The 13,082-nt window shown below is 41.1% G+C and overlaps 1 protein-coding gene across 1 annotated transcript in view; it reads right to left on the reverse strand.

Annotated features, from left to right (window-relative positions):
* The window catches only part of LOC110040683 (symplekin-like), a 28,824-nt gene that overhangs the window by 12,481 nt on the left and 3,261 nt on the right, over positions 1–13,082 (reverse strand). The window contains exons 8-23 of the mRNA XM_089291752.1: positions 12,648–12,711; positions 12,358–12,509; positions 11,683–11,780; positions 10,682–10,740; positions 10,292–10,328; positions 9,920–9,978; positions 9,754–9,794; positions 9,113–9,155; positions 8,583–8,858; positions 4,766–4,873; positions 3,849–3,903; positions 3,146–3,195; positions 2,012–2,050; positions 1,459–1,570; positions 549–577; positions 48–105 (exon numbers count right to left, since the gene is read on the reverse strand). Coding sequence (XP_089147878.1) covers positions 48–105; positions 549–577; positions 1,459–1,570; positions 2,012–2,050; positions 3,146–3,195; positions 3,849–3,903; positions 4,766–4,873; positions 8,583–8,858; positions 9,113–9,155; positions 9,754–9,794; positions 9,920–9,978; positions 10,292–10,328; positions 10,682–10,740; positions 11,683–11,780; positions 12,358–12,509; positions 12,648–12,711 — 1,280 coding nt within the window. The remainder of the gene's footprint in view (positions 1–47; positions 106–548; positions 578–1,458; positions 1,571–2,011; positions 2,051–3,145; positions 3,196–3,848; positions 3,904–4,765; positions 4,874–8,582; positions 8,859–9,112; positions 9,156–9,753; positions 9,795–9,919; positions 9,979–10,291; positions 10,329–10,681; positions 10,741–11,682; positions 11,781–12,357; positions 12,510–12,647; positions 12,712–13,082) is intronic.

Below are 13,082 nucleotides of genomic sequence, written 5' to 3' on the forward strand. Positions count from 1 at the left end.
AAGAAACGCAAGAAACTTTTGTGGAGAGGAAGAAGAAGATTGCCTACCCATTTTTAAGTCGCCACCGAGTTGAGTAACAAGTCCAACAATGAGGCTGATATGTTCCTGAAGGAAAACAAAATACAATATGAAAATCAATTTAACAAACAGTATACGCTAGATTATCAAAGTTATTCATGTAACATATAAAGTGACTTGAAAATGTTAAATCTGCAGCCTGGAGAATTCCCTTTAATTTTAAATTATAAATTATAATATTGAGAGAGGAAGCCTCATCAGGCCTAGCTGGTTTTTATGCAAGTTCTTTATCCTGGTGTCCAAGACTGTTAAATAAATTACAAAAGGTTTGATGAGGTAAACTGTAATACATCAAAGCTCAAGGATTCAAGAACAAAGAAACTTCTCGCATGGGTTTTACGTCTGAGTGAATGGTAAAGTGGCGCGAGATTTTTTGAAGCAATCGTGCGGCGTAATAATGCAAAATCAATTACTTTTCGACGCTCAAGTGAAAACCACTAATTGATGAACATCATAAATCCCAGCCATACCTGGCTTACTCCACTCCTGGCTGCACTATCTGCAAAGAAATGAGCAAAAGGCAGTGTTAATCAAATTGCTTCGCATGCAATCCTCCGAAAGAAAAACGATGGCGGCTGATACATTTAGCGATACTTCTTAGCGCTGGAAAACTTTAACATCGCTCTTAAAAACGTACAGAAAAGTTCTCACATTTTCAAACCTAGCATACACTATGTCGTTAACACAGGGACAAATAATGCAAATATACGGTTTTCCTTGTACTCTATGGCCTGTGCGAGGTTCGCGTGGTATTGTGGTAAAATGTACAATCGCCATCTTCTTTCCTTCAGCGGATTCATTTGTTTAGCAACGTCTGTTTTCCGTTACCATGCTACCTTCAATAACTCAACTCTGTCCTCGCGCAACCCACAGTTTTCCACTTCGCTTCAAAGAAGGTCTAATGCCCTAACTGTCAACTTTCCAAATTCCCCTTAATTTATTATTACCAACTTCAGTTGGCAATCACTTATTAATTGTTTCGCTTGACGTCGACGCATAGCAGCTAATGTAATGGGCTCTAGCTGTGGTTTCCCAAAGTTGACAGACATATAGCAAACTGTGTGTTGTACCCAAAAAGGAGGCTGGATTTAGCCAAGCGTTATTTGATACATAAAAACTCAAGCAAAAGAATATGTGGATTCAAAAACTTCAGGCTAAAATTCGGATATAAAATCCCAAGAAATGGATGAAAAATAAGTCAGAAAGCACAGGCTTAGACCTGAATATGCTTTAGAAGTTCATAATCAATATGTACATCGTCAATCTAACTTCTGCAAAGACATCTCCAGAATATGTCAACGCCAAAGAAAGGAGCGTAAACTTCCAGTTGACGTCGTGCTAAGCGCTTTAAGGAAGCTTTACACAAGGCAGTTGACTCACTTTCAGCAGCAAGAATTCTGTTGACTGCGCCTGTCAACATTCTTTGTCTCTCCTCTGGATTTAGAATCCTGGTCACATCAGCTAACTTGAACGGCTTGATTTTTCGCATGCGCTGTAAATGCAAGAGGGTAAGGAATAACAACAGTGAATGAATAAATAAAAACAAATAAATTACAATATTTAGAGAGGAAGCCACATCAACCTTAGCTTATTTCCATGCGGGTCCTCGGTCCCGGTCGAATTGAAACAGTGACGAAAAATTACTGTTGATCAGTCCGTCCGTCCGTCCCTCCATTCATCCGACGGTTAGTTCGTTTGTTGGTTCGTTCATTCGTACAGTGGTCCGTCCGTCCGACTGTTCCTTCGTCCATTCCTTCGTCTATCCGTCCGTCCGTACGTTCAATAGTTTGCCCTAGATCGCATTCTTCGTAAAATGCGGAGAAACTTGAAGCTAAAACTTATACTATTCAACACAGCTGAATATGTCATCCTGCTGAAACGGCAAGAGGGCTTAATTGCGATAGGGGAGGTTCTTGAGCTTTGTAGTACCTACCAGCAGAGGAACAGTAGGTTCTTTGGGAACAAATGGTGTCTGCGGAAGCGAAAAGAAGTATTAGTACTGAGGTTTCAAAAATCACACGAACGCAAAGTTATCACAGACGCAATAAACTTGAAGGAGGAAGACATCTTTTAAACCTTTGTTTGATTGAATTAGGAATCGAAGGGCAAACGAACATATTCCTGAGCAAGAATATGACCGAGGATAGGTCAACACAGCAGGACATTTTCTTAGTTTTATTTTTTAGGACTTCGATTACACTCTTACATCGCTGGTTGGTTAGGTACATGGAGCAATTCAGCTAAACCAATCAAAATCAGGAAAAACTCAAAAGTGTAATGATAACGAAATGATGACCTCAAAATATGTCGCTTGTACTCTGGATTTTTCGGCCTTTTTTCGGAAATGGGCGGAAAACGTCGGCAACGATTATATGACCTTCACATAATCTTTGAAAAATCTTGGGAAAAAGGTCAGGCTCTAGCAGAGAATCGTCAAAAATCTTCTGTGATCATCCCCACGTGAAGGCACTGCACCGCAAAACTCATATACCTTCATTTTATTACAAAACGACTGCCTTAAGTAAACATAACCTAAAGCAGACACAAGTCACCTTGAGTTTGTGAGAACTCAACCTGTCAGGCAATCAAACTCTCATAGAAACGTCTGACTGCTTCACTCCTGGGGGGAGGTGGGAGGGGGGGTGCTCGTCGGAAATTTTGAAAAGATCCCCTAAGAGGTATCAAGATCCGGTTATGTGGGCGTGGCTTGAAATATTTTCCACCGCTAAGTGGTACCAGTTCTAGAACAACACATTCGGCAAATGTGCACTCTTTAACTGATGAGTTGTTAATTCACGATGTAAATGAGACAAAATTAAAAATCAGTTTATTGTCATATCTCTGCTGTCATATTTTTTTTGGCTTAATGCCCTAAAACACACCGAAAAAGCTCCCGCTGTGGACGTTTTGAGTCCGAACACCTAGGAGGTACCGAAACCGCTTTTTTCTCACCCTTGAAGTGTACAACAAGTACCCCTGTCCTTTTTTATGAGAGTCCCCCCCTCCCACGGGCTTCACTATTTGAGCTCGTCCGAGTATTGAACAAGAAACACGTATTCACTGATACCTTCTTTATATCCATTGGTCTCTTCTCTTTAGTGACATCAAAATGTCCACCTGTTTGGGGAAAAAATATCACGGTCGAAGTTATATTCTACCACAGAGGAAATGAGTCGCAATTTGAAGCGTAAATTACTTTCCATAATGGCTGATATTATAGTCACTTTTATACCTGTACCGTTCATTTAGCTTAGCTCTGAGTTTAAAATAAATTACAATATTTAGAGACAAAGCCACATCAACCTTAGCTGGTTTTCATGCGGGTCCCGTATCCTGGTCGAACTGGAATTTGGAGACGTTGGTTTTTGTGGAGGGAGGAAAACCGGAGAACCCAGAGTAAAACCCTCGGAGCAAGGCGAGAACCAACAACAAACTCAACCCACATATCGAACCCAAGCCACATTGGTGGAAGGCGAGCGCTCTTACCACTGCACCATGCTATTCTGCTCCTGACTGAGTTGTTCAAGACAGTTTGTTAAGTTATCAATAACCATTTCTCACAATATTCTTGACAGCGTCATAAATTTTGGTCATTGTCAAACTGTTACTGAACAGGAACAGAGAACAGCCCTTTCAAAGGACGCTTATCAAAACCACCTCCGTTTACCCTCAATTCCTGATTAGCGTTTATCTGATATTAATAAAATAATAATAATAAAGCACGACACAAGTGCAACACAAAACCAAAAAGAACGGGACCAATGTTTTACCCAACATCCTCTTCAGAGCTGAATCCTCTTCAGGTTTAGGTGCACCATACATATACTGCAAAGCAAAATCACAGTAATACATGGATATCAAGTGAATAACGGGTAAAAATGGAATAATAATATCGGGTATCTAATTTCTAGCTAACCACAGAATCTTACTATCTTTATTGATATCAAGCACCATGCTTGGCTCGATTTCCGCCGCTCTCTCGAGTCTGGTCTAGGAGCGGAGGACAACAGCTGGTTAACACAAATCGTGCTAATTTTGTGGACATTCTTCAGTGATAGAGGCCTTCTGGAAGGCTTATTATGTTTTCTGTTTGAAGAAAGTTCCAGCATTGCTACCTTGTTAACTTGACCACGTGGAGATTGTTCACGAATTTGGCCCTTCTAGTGTAAATAAGTGGCACTCTTGTTGTCCCTTTTTGGGTTTGCTACATTGCAGGTTTTGAAAAAACTCCATTGTAGTTGAAATTTACAAATGTTTTAGTAGGGTGCTCCCATTCCTTTCATTTCCCAGACAAGCGATGTTGATGCAACCATCACTCGTCCTGATCGCCGCTCTAGGCCAACCTGACTACAGTGACGAGGTCTGTTTGTCTTTAAAGTGCAAGTTTATCAGATTGAATGCTTTAGTATAAATCTACTAGCGTTCTGTGGCAAATGACGCTGTCTCACTGGCTTCGCTACTCACTATCTATTCTTTTGTAGATAGTGAGTGGCCTAGCATTGTGAGGTTGTTAACAAAATGACGGCCGCTTCTTTCCGTTTTAGAAGTGCCTGTGAAGAGGATTTAGATACAGTATTGAACGACTAGAAGATTTGTACTAAAGCAATTAAATGATTATTCGCTTGCTATTACCATGCGTGATAGAAATCTCGAGCTCATAATCTAATTGTTAAACAGCACGACTCACCATAGGGTCCTCTTCAATGCCAGGTATATTGTTTCCCCAAGCACCAGCTCCACCAATCACAGGGATTGACATGCTTTCTGCCTCTTTCATTCTTGGGTCGTTCTGAGCCTGTTTCAACATAGAAAAATATGCTCTGAATTATTACTGTAGTCTTAAGAACGATAATTCAAGAAACCTTAATGCCTAGCATGCGGAAAAAGTCATTTCTCTGGTTACTACACACCAAGCAGGTAACTTTCTTTCCCTGATTAAGCACTTCTTTCTAATACATGTAAGCACCAAATGACAAGAAGTGGATAATTAGGCAACAAGAAACAGTTATTTACGACCATAGTTAACTCCGTTCCGAATGGGGTCACCACCTTATCGTGGTGGAGCGGTTTGTGTGTCTCAATGACCCCTAGAGCTATGTCGGCTGGAGTCTTGTACTCCTGGTAGGGCCACCCATGCCGAACAGGTCGAAGGGTAGAGACCAGACAAAGAGTGACCCCCTGGTCCTCCAGGTTGGGGGTTGGGCGTAGGGTTAACAACCCTACCCCATAAAAATACAATTTGTTACAGAAATTGGAAACGTGGACAACGATACAACACTAGCTGGGGGTGTCACTGCTGGAGCTGCAATGACGCTCTTGGGTCAAAGCCAGCGGGAAGCCCAAAGGCCGATGGGCCCCATGGTAGCCCCCAAGCGACAGACGACCATCGGTTGCTGGAATGTGAGGACCATGGCAGAAGCAACACGGGCAAGGCAGGTAGCCAAGGAGATGTTGGACTATGGAATTGAAGTGCTAGGGATAAGTGAGGCCAGATGGAAAGGGATGGGATCAGTAACACTACAGAGTGGTGAGACAGTGGTATACTCAGGAGATGACGAGGTGCACCAGGGAGGAGTAGCCATCATGATGAGTGCGAGAGCAAAGAGAGCCTTGATGGAATGGACGCCGATTAGCAAAAGAATCATCACAGCACGATTCTACTCAAAATACAAAAACCTGACAGTGATACAAGCATATGCACCAACAAATGATGCGGTGGACGAGGAAAGACGAATTTTACAATCAGCTGCAAGACACTGTTTCAATCTGCGACAGACATGATATGATTGTGGTGATGGGCAATATAAATGCCAAAGTGGGAAACAACAACACTAACAGGGAGGAGGTTATGGGAAAGTTTGGCATTGGAGTCATGAATGACAATGGGGAGAGGTTATGCGACTTTGGTAGTGCAAACGGATTAGTCATCACTGGAACGATATTCCCACACAAAGAGATCCATAAGTTGACCTGGAGGTCACCAGATAGGAGGACGCTAAACCAGATTTACCATGTCCTAGTAAATGGACGCATGAGAACATCAATCCTTGACACGAGAGTTATGAGAGGAGCAGACGTATACAGTGACCACTACAGCAGCAGAAAAGGCCGCTGAGAATGGTAGAAATAAGGAACTGTACAGCATGACCAAGACAATAGCCGGGGAACGGAGGAGACAAGAAGTAGGCGTGAAAGACAAACAGGGAGTGCTTAAGACAGAAATGCAAGAGAGGCTGCAGAGATGGGTAGAGCACTTTAGTGAAATATTAAACAGAGATGACCCAGTGAATCCTGTGGAAGAGGATGAGATAGAAGAACCGGAAGAGATCGGGGAAATAGATTTCGGAAGATGGCGATTACAAGAGGTTAAGGACCCACTAAAGGGGACAAAGCTAGGGAAAGTGCCTGGAGTAGATGAAGTGGGCCCAGAGCTATTGAGGGCGGGCATGGAAGACACTGCACATAGGTTGACTAGATGCTATAACCGGCTTTGGGAGACTGAGAGGTGGCCGGAAATGTGGAAGAAGGGACTGATTGTCAAGATATTTAAGAAAGGTGATTTGCGGGATTGTAACAACTGGAGAGGAGTGACTTTACTACCCGTAATTAGTAAGATATTCTGTAGGATGCTGCTAGAGAGGATCAAGAGAGGTGTAGACAAGCTTCGAAAGGAGCGGGCTGGGTTTAGATCAAAGAGAAGTACAACTGAACAGATCTTTATACTAAGAAACATCTTGGAGCAGGCAAATGAGTGGAGGGCGGGTCTGTATGTGCACTTTGTGGATTTTGAAAAAGCCTCTGATTCAGTACACAGAGAAAGCCTATGGAACATCATGAAAAGCTATGGGATACCACATAAGATGGTGAGAGCGATCGCAGGCATATACCAGGGCTTCGAATGTGCAGTTGTTGATGGAAGTGAGACATCAGAATGGTTTAAGATCAAGTCTGGAGTAAAGCAGGGGTGTGTGATGTCAGGATTCTTATTCTTACTGGCCTTAGATTGGACCATGAGGGAGACAACAGCAGACAAGAGAAGAGGAATACGGCGGAATTTCACAGCGGTGCTGGAGGATCTTGACTTTGCGGACGATACTGCACTACTGTCATCCAAGATTAGCGACCCGCAGGAAAAGACTGGGAGACTAGCAGAAGAAGCAGCCAGAGTAGGTCTCAAACTTAATGCAAGAATGTGTAAAACACTGAGGACTGAGTTTGCTCATAGTTCAGAGGACGTCGTGGTTAATGATGAGGAAGTAGAAGACGTTGAGGAATTTGTATACCTAGGTGCTACAGTAAACAAAGAAGGAGGAGGCAGTAGAGATATTACGAACTGACTGCAGAAGGCACGTGGAGCATTTCAGAGACTAGGGAAGGTATGGGCAACCAGAGGAATAGGCAGGAGAACCAAGATACGCCTATTCAAGACTTTAGTTCGACCGGTCCTGCTATATGGCTGTGAAACATGGAAGATCATTAAAGCTGATGAACGAAAACTAAACAGTTTCCAAAGCCAGTGCCTGAGATGGATACTGAGAATTAGAATGCAGCAAAGAATTACAAACAAGAGAGTGGTTGAAATGGCAGAGGTCAATGACATAAGCTGCAAGGTACGACGAAGAAGGTGGAACTGGTTGGGACACATACTCAGGAGAGAGGGTGCTAATGACTGCTTCACAGCATTGGGATGGACACCAGAAGGTCGAAGAGCGAGAGGCAGGCCAAAGACAACTTGGAGAAGGACGGTGGAAAAGGAAAGAAACAAGGCGGGGTGAAAGAGCTGGGAAGTAGCCAAAGTGGTGGCACGGAACAGGGAGTGTTGGTCGGAAAGTGTGACGGCCTTATGCGCCTACTGGCGCGACAAGAAATGATGATGATGATGATGATGATGATAGCTAACTAGCATTGCATTGTAAATCTAGACTATCAACTGCGATTGAAAAGAGAAAAGTTTCTTTGGGCTGTTGCACTTTTTATAACTAATCGTGCCTTTTTGTAGGCTCAATTAGGCTGCTATTCGGGAAAGGAGCCCATGCTCCTTCCACAAAGTCTGTAAACCAGACTCGAGAGAGCGGCAGAAATCAAGCCTAGTTTTTTTGGTATGTAGTGGTATATCAGGTGAGTTTGGTCGAGCCATGGTTCATATTTCAGGGAGACAAACTCAAGCCAAAATACCCATGGCGAGATACGCAACCAAAGTGTACCAAAAATGGTACAGTTAGATATTTACTGTTTCCAAATTAAATCACATGACCATGATATTGTAGCATATCAGGTCAGTGACTTAATACATGTGTATTGCAGGATGTCAAGACAGTAGACACAGCTTCTGATTGGCTAGTAGCTAATTTGGCTTACGGTAAGAGGAAATACATTCGCATATTTGACTCCCTCGTTGCTTCTTCCTTTGCTTGCCAGCCACCACATTCAAAACGGGTAATAAATACCATCAACTTCTTTCAGCAACATTCTCGCAAGTACATTCACACACAAAACTACTTTACCTTTCTCAAGGCTTCCATTCTCTCATATCCTTTTCCAATCCTAGCAGCATTCATCTGAGTTGCCAACAGGCGAGCAAGATGGACGACTTGAGCTTGTCCGCCTGCTGCGGCAATGGGAGTGTATGTGTCATGGAAGTGGGATGGAAGGCTGTCTGGGAGGGCTAACATGCTAACCAGCACCAGGTCTGTTACTGTGTCTTTGTTGAGTCTGGGGATTATATCCTGTGCTGTCATTTCAACAGCATCTGAAGTGGACATTGTCTCCAGCTCTTCAATCTGAAAATGAGATAAAACTCCACTGAACACAGTTCAAGTATTCTGCTTAAGTGAGAATAATTTTTGTAAATTCAATGAAGTTCAAGTGTTTCAAGTCTCAAAAGTAAACAAAAACTCCAGTCAGTCTGATATCAGTATTTAGATTTAGGTGAATGTTTCAAAAGATCTCAACCATACTCAACAAGCGTTCAATAATACATGTGGTGTAAAAGTCTAAAAACAACTCTAAACAACATGTACAAAACCATACTTACATCGAGCTTTTGTTTTTTTGTGGCCACAGCTTCTGGTTCAGGCCTTGAAGACAAAATGTGTGTAGAAAAGAACATTATTAGTACTGCACTATCGTTTCCCTCCATAACCCAGCTACCTATATAGACATCCTACTTCCATGTTCAATTTCAAGAGACATCTGCCATTTAACCCCAAAACGTTCCACATGATCATATGAAAATGAAGCTCTACAGGTAGCTTCAGGTAAAGGTGTTACAGTGGAACCCCGCCATACATCCACCTCATTGTTACGGCTCTTTTATTCTGGTCCATACACAAGCTTAGTCAGTCTTTTTTTTTATTTAAAGAACCCCTTTAACACAGCCAGCCTGTTAATACAGCCAAATTTTTGTGGCCCATTGGTGACCAGATTAACAGGGTTCCACTGTAATTGTGAACAAAACTTTTAAAACTCTGACTGATCAGAGATGCTCTAAAGATTTAGAATTTACTACATCAAATCTCCAAATCTTAAGATTGGGGAGGTCTCATTGCACAAGGAGAGGTGTCCAAATATGGAAACTCGCGTGAACAAAAGACTACACCTTGAAGGAATTCTACAAAGAAATTTGAACAAACAAAACAGTAAGTTCCACTTAGATTAAACCTATGTAACACACACCGTTTTTTCTCTGCACTGACTTTTGGCATGTTCTTTTGAAGCTGTGGAAATTAAGACAGTGCAAAAACATCATCTCAATGGAGTGGTGAAAACAAAAACATATTCACAACAATCATAAAACAAAACTTTCAGAGCCAAAACTTTGATTTCTTTGAAGTATACCAACCTCAGCTTGTGATGCTCCAAGATCTGTTAAGAGCGTTGTGATCTGAGGGAGAAACTCAACTGAAAAAGAAAAACAACACACAAACATAGCAAACAGATGTTATTTCTTTCAAGAATAGATCCCACATCAGGATTATCTACAGCAGCAAAAGACTTGGCCTAATGTTAGCTCTGGAACATATTTATTTAGTGGTACAACGACAACATAACTGATAAAAATTTTTCTTTATTTTTTTACCATATAACATATTGATTTTGCAAGAGAAATAAGAGGCAGAGCAAATCATGGAAAAAAACAATCACAGACTCATTGAACGAGGTATGACCAATTTATAAATATACTAGTTACAGTACAGCCACTCAGGCCTCTTACCAGATGATGGATGCTTGAGTAAACTCATCAGATGAAGCTAAAGGGACACAGAAAAAAAGAGAGTTTAACAATGCCAAAAGAGAACATATACATATGTATCTTTGTTACTGTGACTTTAAAATGATAGCCTATTATTGCTTTTGACAGCATACTTGCACTCTCTACATGGGCATTAAACATTTTTGCATAAAATACACTCAGGCAGTGACTCAAAATGACAAATTTATAGGAAACAAATTTCTGAATCAGCGAATGGTTCATGATGTACTGTTGAATAAAACTTAAGAAAGACAGGATCTATATGCATTTGACATGAAAGATAGCTACAGATCAGAACTTTTTGATTTGTTGAGATGCTTTCTGCTCCCCTAGTTTAAATTCAATGATTACCTTGAGATTTTTCCTCACACTGCTGACTTGAGATTTGCTCAGAGAAGTGGGAAGATTAGCTGTAGACCAAGAGATAAAGGCAATATTAGAAATACACGTACCTGGTCACTATAGGAAGCACACACAATAATTTTATTGTTTAATAAGTATGCACATTTAGCAAATACAACCAACAGTACATTGCTTTAAAACAGGAAATGCTTTTACTCTGTTTGACTTCCTTCCTGGGACACCCAGGGCTGTCATTAAGTTTTAATTTGCCTGTAGCATTGATCTTGACACACATAACTAATTTATTATTTTATGGATGAATGTTTCAGCTACAAGTAATTTCACCCATAGCATGAAGGGCCCATTAAGCATGCTCAGCCGCAATGGTTGCTATGGGTTACAGCCCTTGTTGACAGCCCTGACACCTGACCGAAACTGGTTTGACCATCTCAGAGCAGGAAAAAACCCAGGTTCGATTACCCCTGGCAAGTGAAGTTTGCTCTTGGGCAAGTGAAAATGGAAGTTTGGTTGTCCAGTGGGCAAGTAAAATTAGCCTCTGTCAGTAGTCTTGTTAGTCATAATTTCTAGTTGAAAACAATTTCAAAACTTAGGACTGCAAGATGAGTAAAACAAAGAGTCGAAAGCATGGACAACCAAGAGCATACGTGTACTTTGCTCATGTTTGTCCTCTGTTATAGCCCATCACTGATTATAGACGGTACCTAGAATTTTAAAATGATTTAGTTGATAAGACATGAACATAGTGTGCCTATTGGGCAAGAAATATTTTAGTGGGGGTATTACTGAAAACTGAAATGTACTGGCCCACTGGGTAACTGGATTTCAAAATGTTTTTTTCCTGCCCTGCATCTGGAGGAAAGCTTTTCTTTTAGAGAAGCAGTTCAAAAAGTTTTGCCTACCTGTGAAAACCAATTACCTGTCCTGCTAAAAATGTTAATGAAATTCAAAATTTATGAGATTGAAATAAAATTGAATAATCATGCTCCTACCATGAAGAGACTCAAATGCCTGAACAACAATCGCCATAAAGGCAGGTCTTTGACGAGCTATGGCTGACAGAGATCCAAGGGCAGCCATCAGGTTCACACTAATAATAATACAAAAGTTAAGGTTAGGTTTGTAATGCTCGTGTACAGGCCAACAAAAATCTCTCACAGTTAACTACCATTACAATTGGTGTGCTTTTTTCCTTTGCATTTATACATGCTCCTGTTATATGTGAAGTTTAACAGCCTCTAACATCTTCATCTGCAGGAGAATATAAATACTCCTCCTGGTCAATTCATGCTAAAAAAAACTGGAGATAAACATCAGCCTGATGGATTCTTTATCTGAACAGAGACTTAACTAGTGTCACTTAAGGAAGTTTCATTGTGACTGAAAATGTACATCACATCAAAAGGAGGATACTTGCCAAAGAAAGACACCTGCTGTACCTGAGATGGAATGTGTTTCTCAGGTACAACTAGGTATCTGTCTAAGGTATCCAAGGTGGACACTTCTCTCACGCAGACACTTGTCTAATGGATATGGACTTGAGTACACTTCATGTTATGAAGGAATAATAAGCAAAACAATATTCTGAGAAACAACACAATGGCTTTGAGAGGTTCCTCAAACATCACAGTTCATATTCATCACTTAACATAGCCATCAGGTCTAACCTGGAGATGGTATGAGAGGCAATCAGAGTAAGCAAAGATTCCAGAGTTGATCCACCTTCTTCTCTTAACTCTGTCATTTTGACTAAAGGATGATTTCTGGGGACTATTTCCAGTGAGATGTCTGCCTCTCCTTTTTTCAGTGACTCTGAATCCTGTAGTAATGCACAAAATTGTTCAGTCAATATTTAGAAGTTTAGGGGAATGTTCCCAATTCCCAGTTCCCAGCATGTCCTTGTAGTTTCAGCTTGAAAGGTGAAAAAATGGGTTAGTGACTGAAAAAGAACACCCACCTGAGTTTTGAGCGACTGAACAAGAACAAGCATCTCCATAAACTTTATCGCATGAGTTCTGATTCTGAAAATAGTAAATGAGAAGTAAAAAGTTAGAGCACCCACCCAACATCCAACATGTTAGGACATAAGGACTATTGCACCTACATGTACATTTTGACTAAGAACTGTGACTTGCTTGAGGCATACTATTCTGACTGTTCTGGTAACTGTACCAACCTCTGTGTTCACTTGGGGAGCAGCTGGCAATGTTTGTTTAAAGGCAAAGGTTTGGTTTAGACCCTTGAAAAAGTGAATATAGTGGCTATTATTTTTTTATAAAACATCCCCTGTTTCAAAGCTTATCAAGACAATGCATGACTGTCTACTCCTGTCCCAGGTTGCTTCTCTTCCACAGAAGTGAGCTCCATCTATTTACTACATAACTGTTCTTAC

Source organism: Orbicella faveolata, unplaced genomic scaffold, assembly GCF_042242905.1.
Source record: "Orbicella faveolata isolate gen_17 unplaced genomic scaffold, um_ofav_v1 contig_24, whole genome shotgun sequence".
NCBI classification, from domain to species: domain Eukaryota; kingdom Metazoa; phylum Cnidaria; class Anthozoa; order Scleractinia; family Merulinidae; genus Orbicella; species Orbicella faveolata.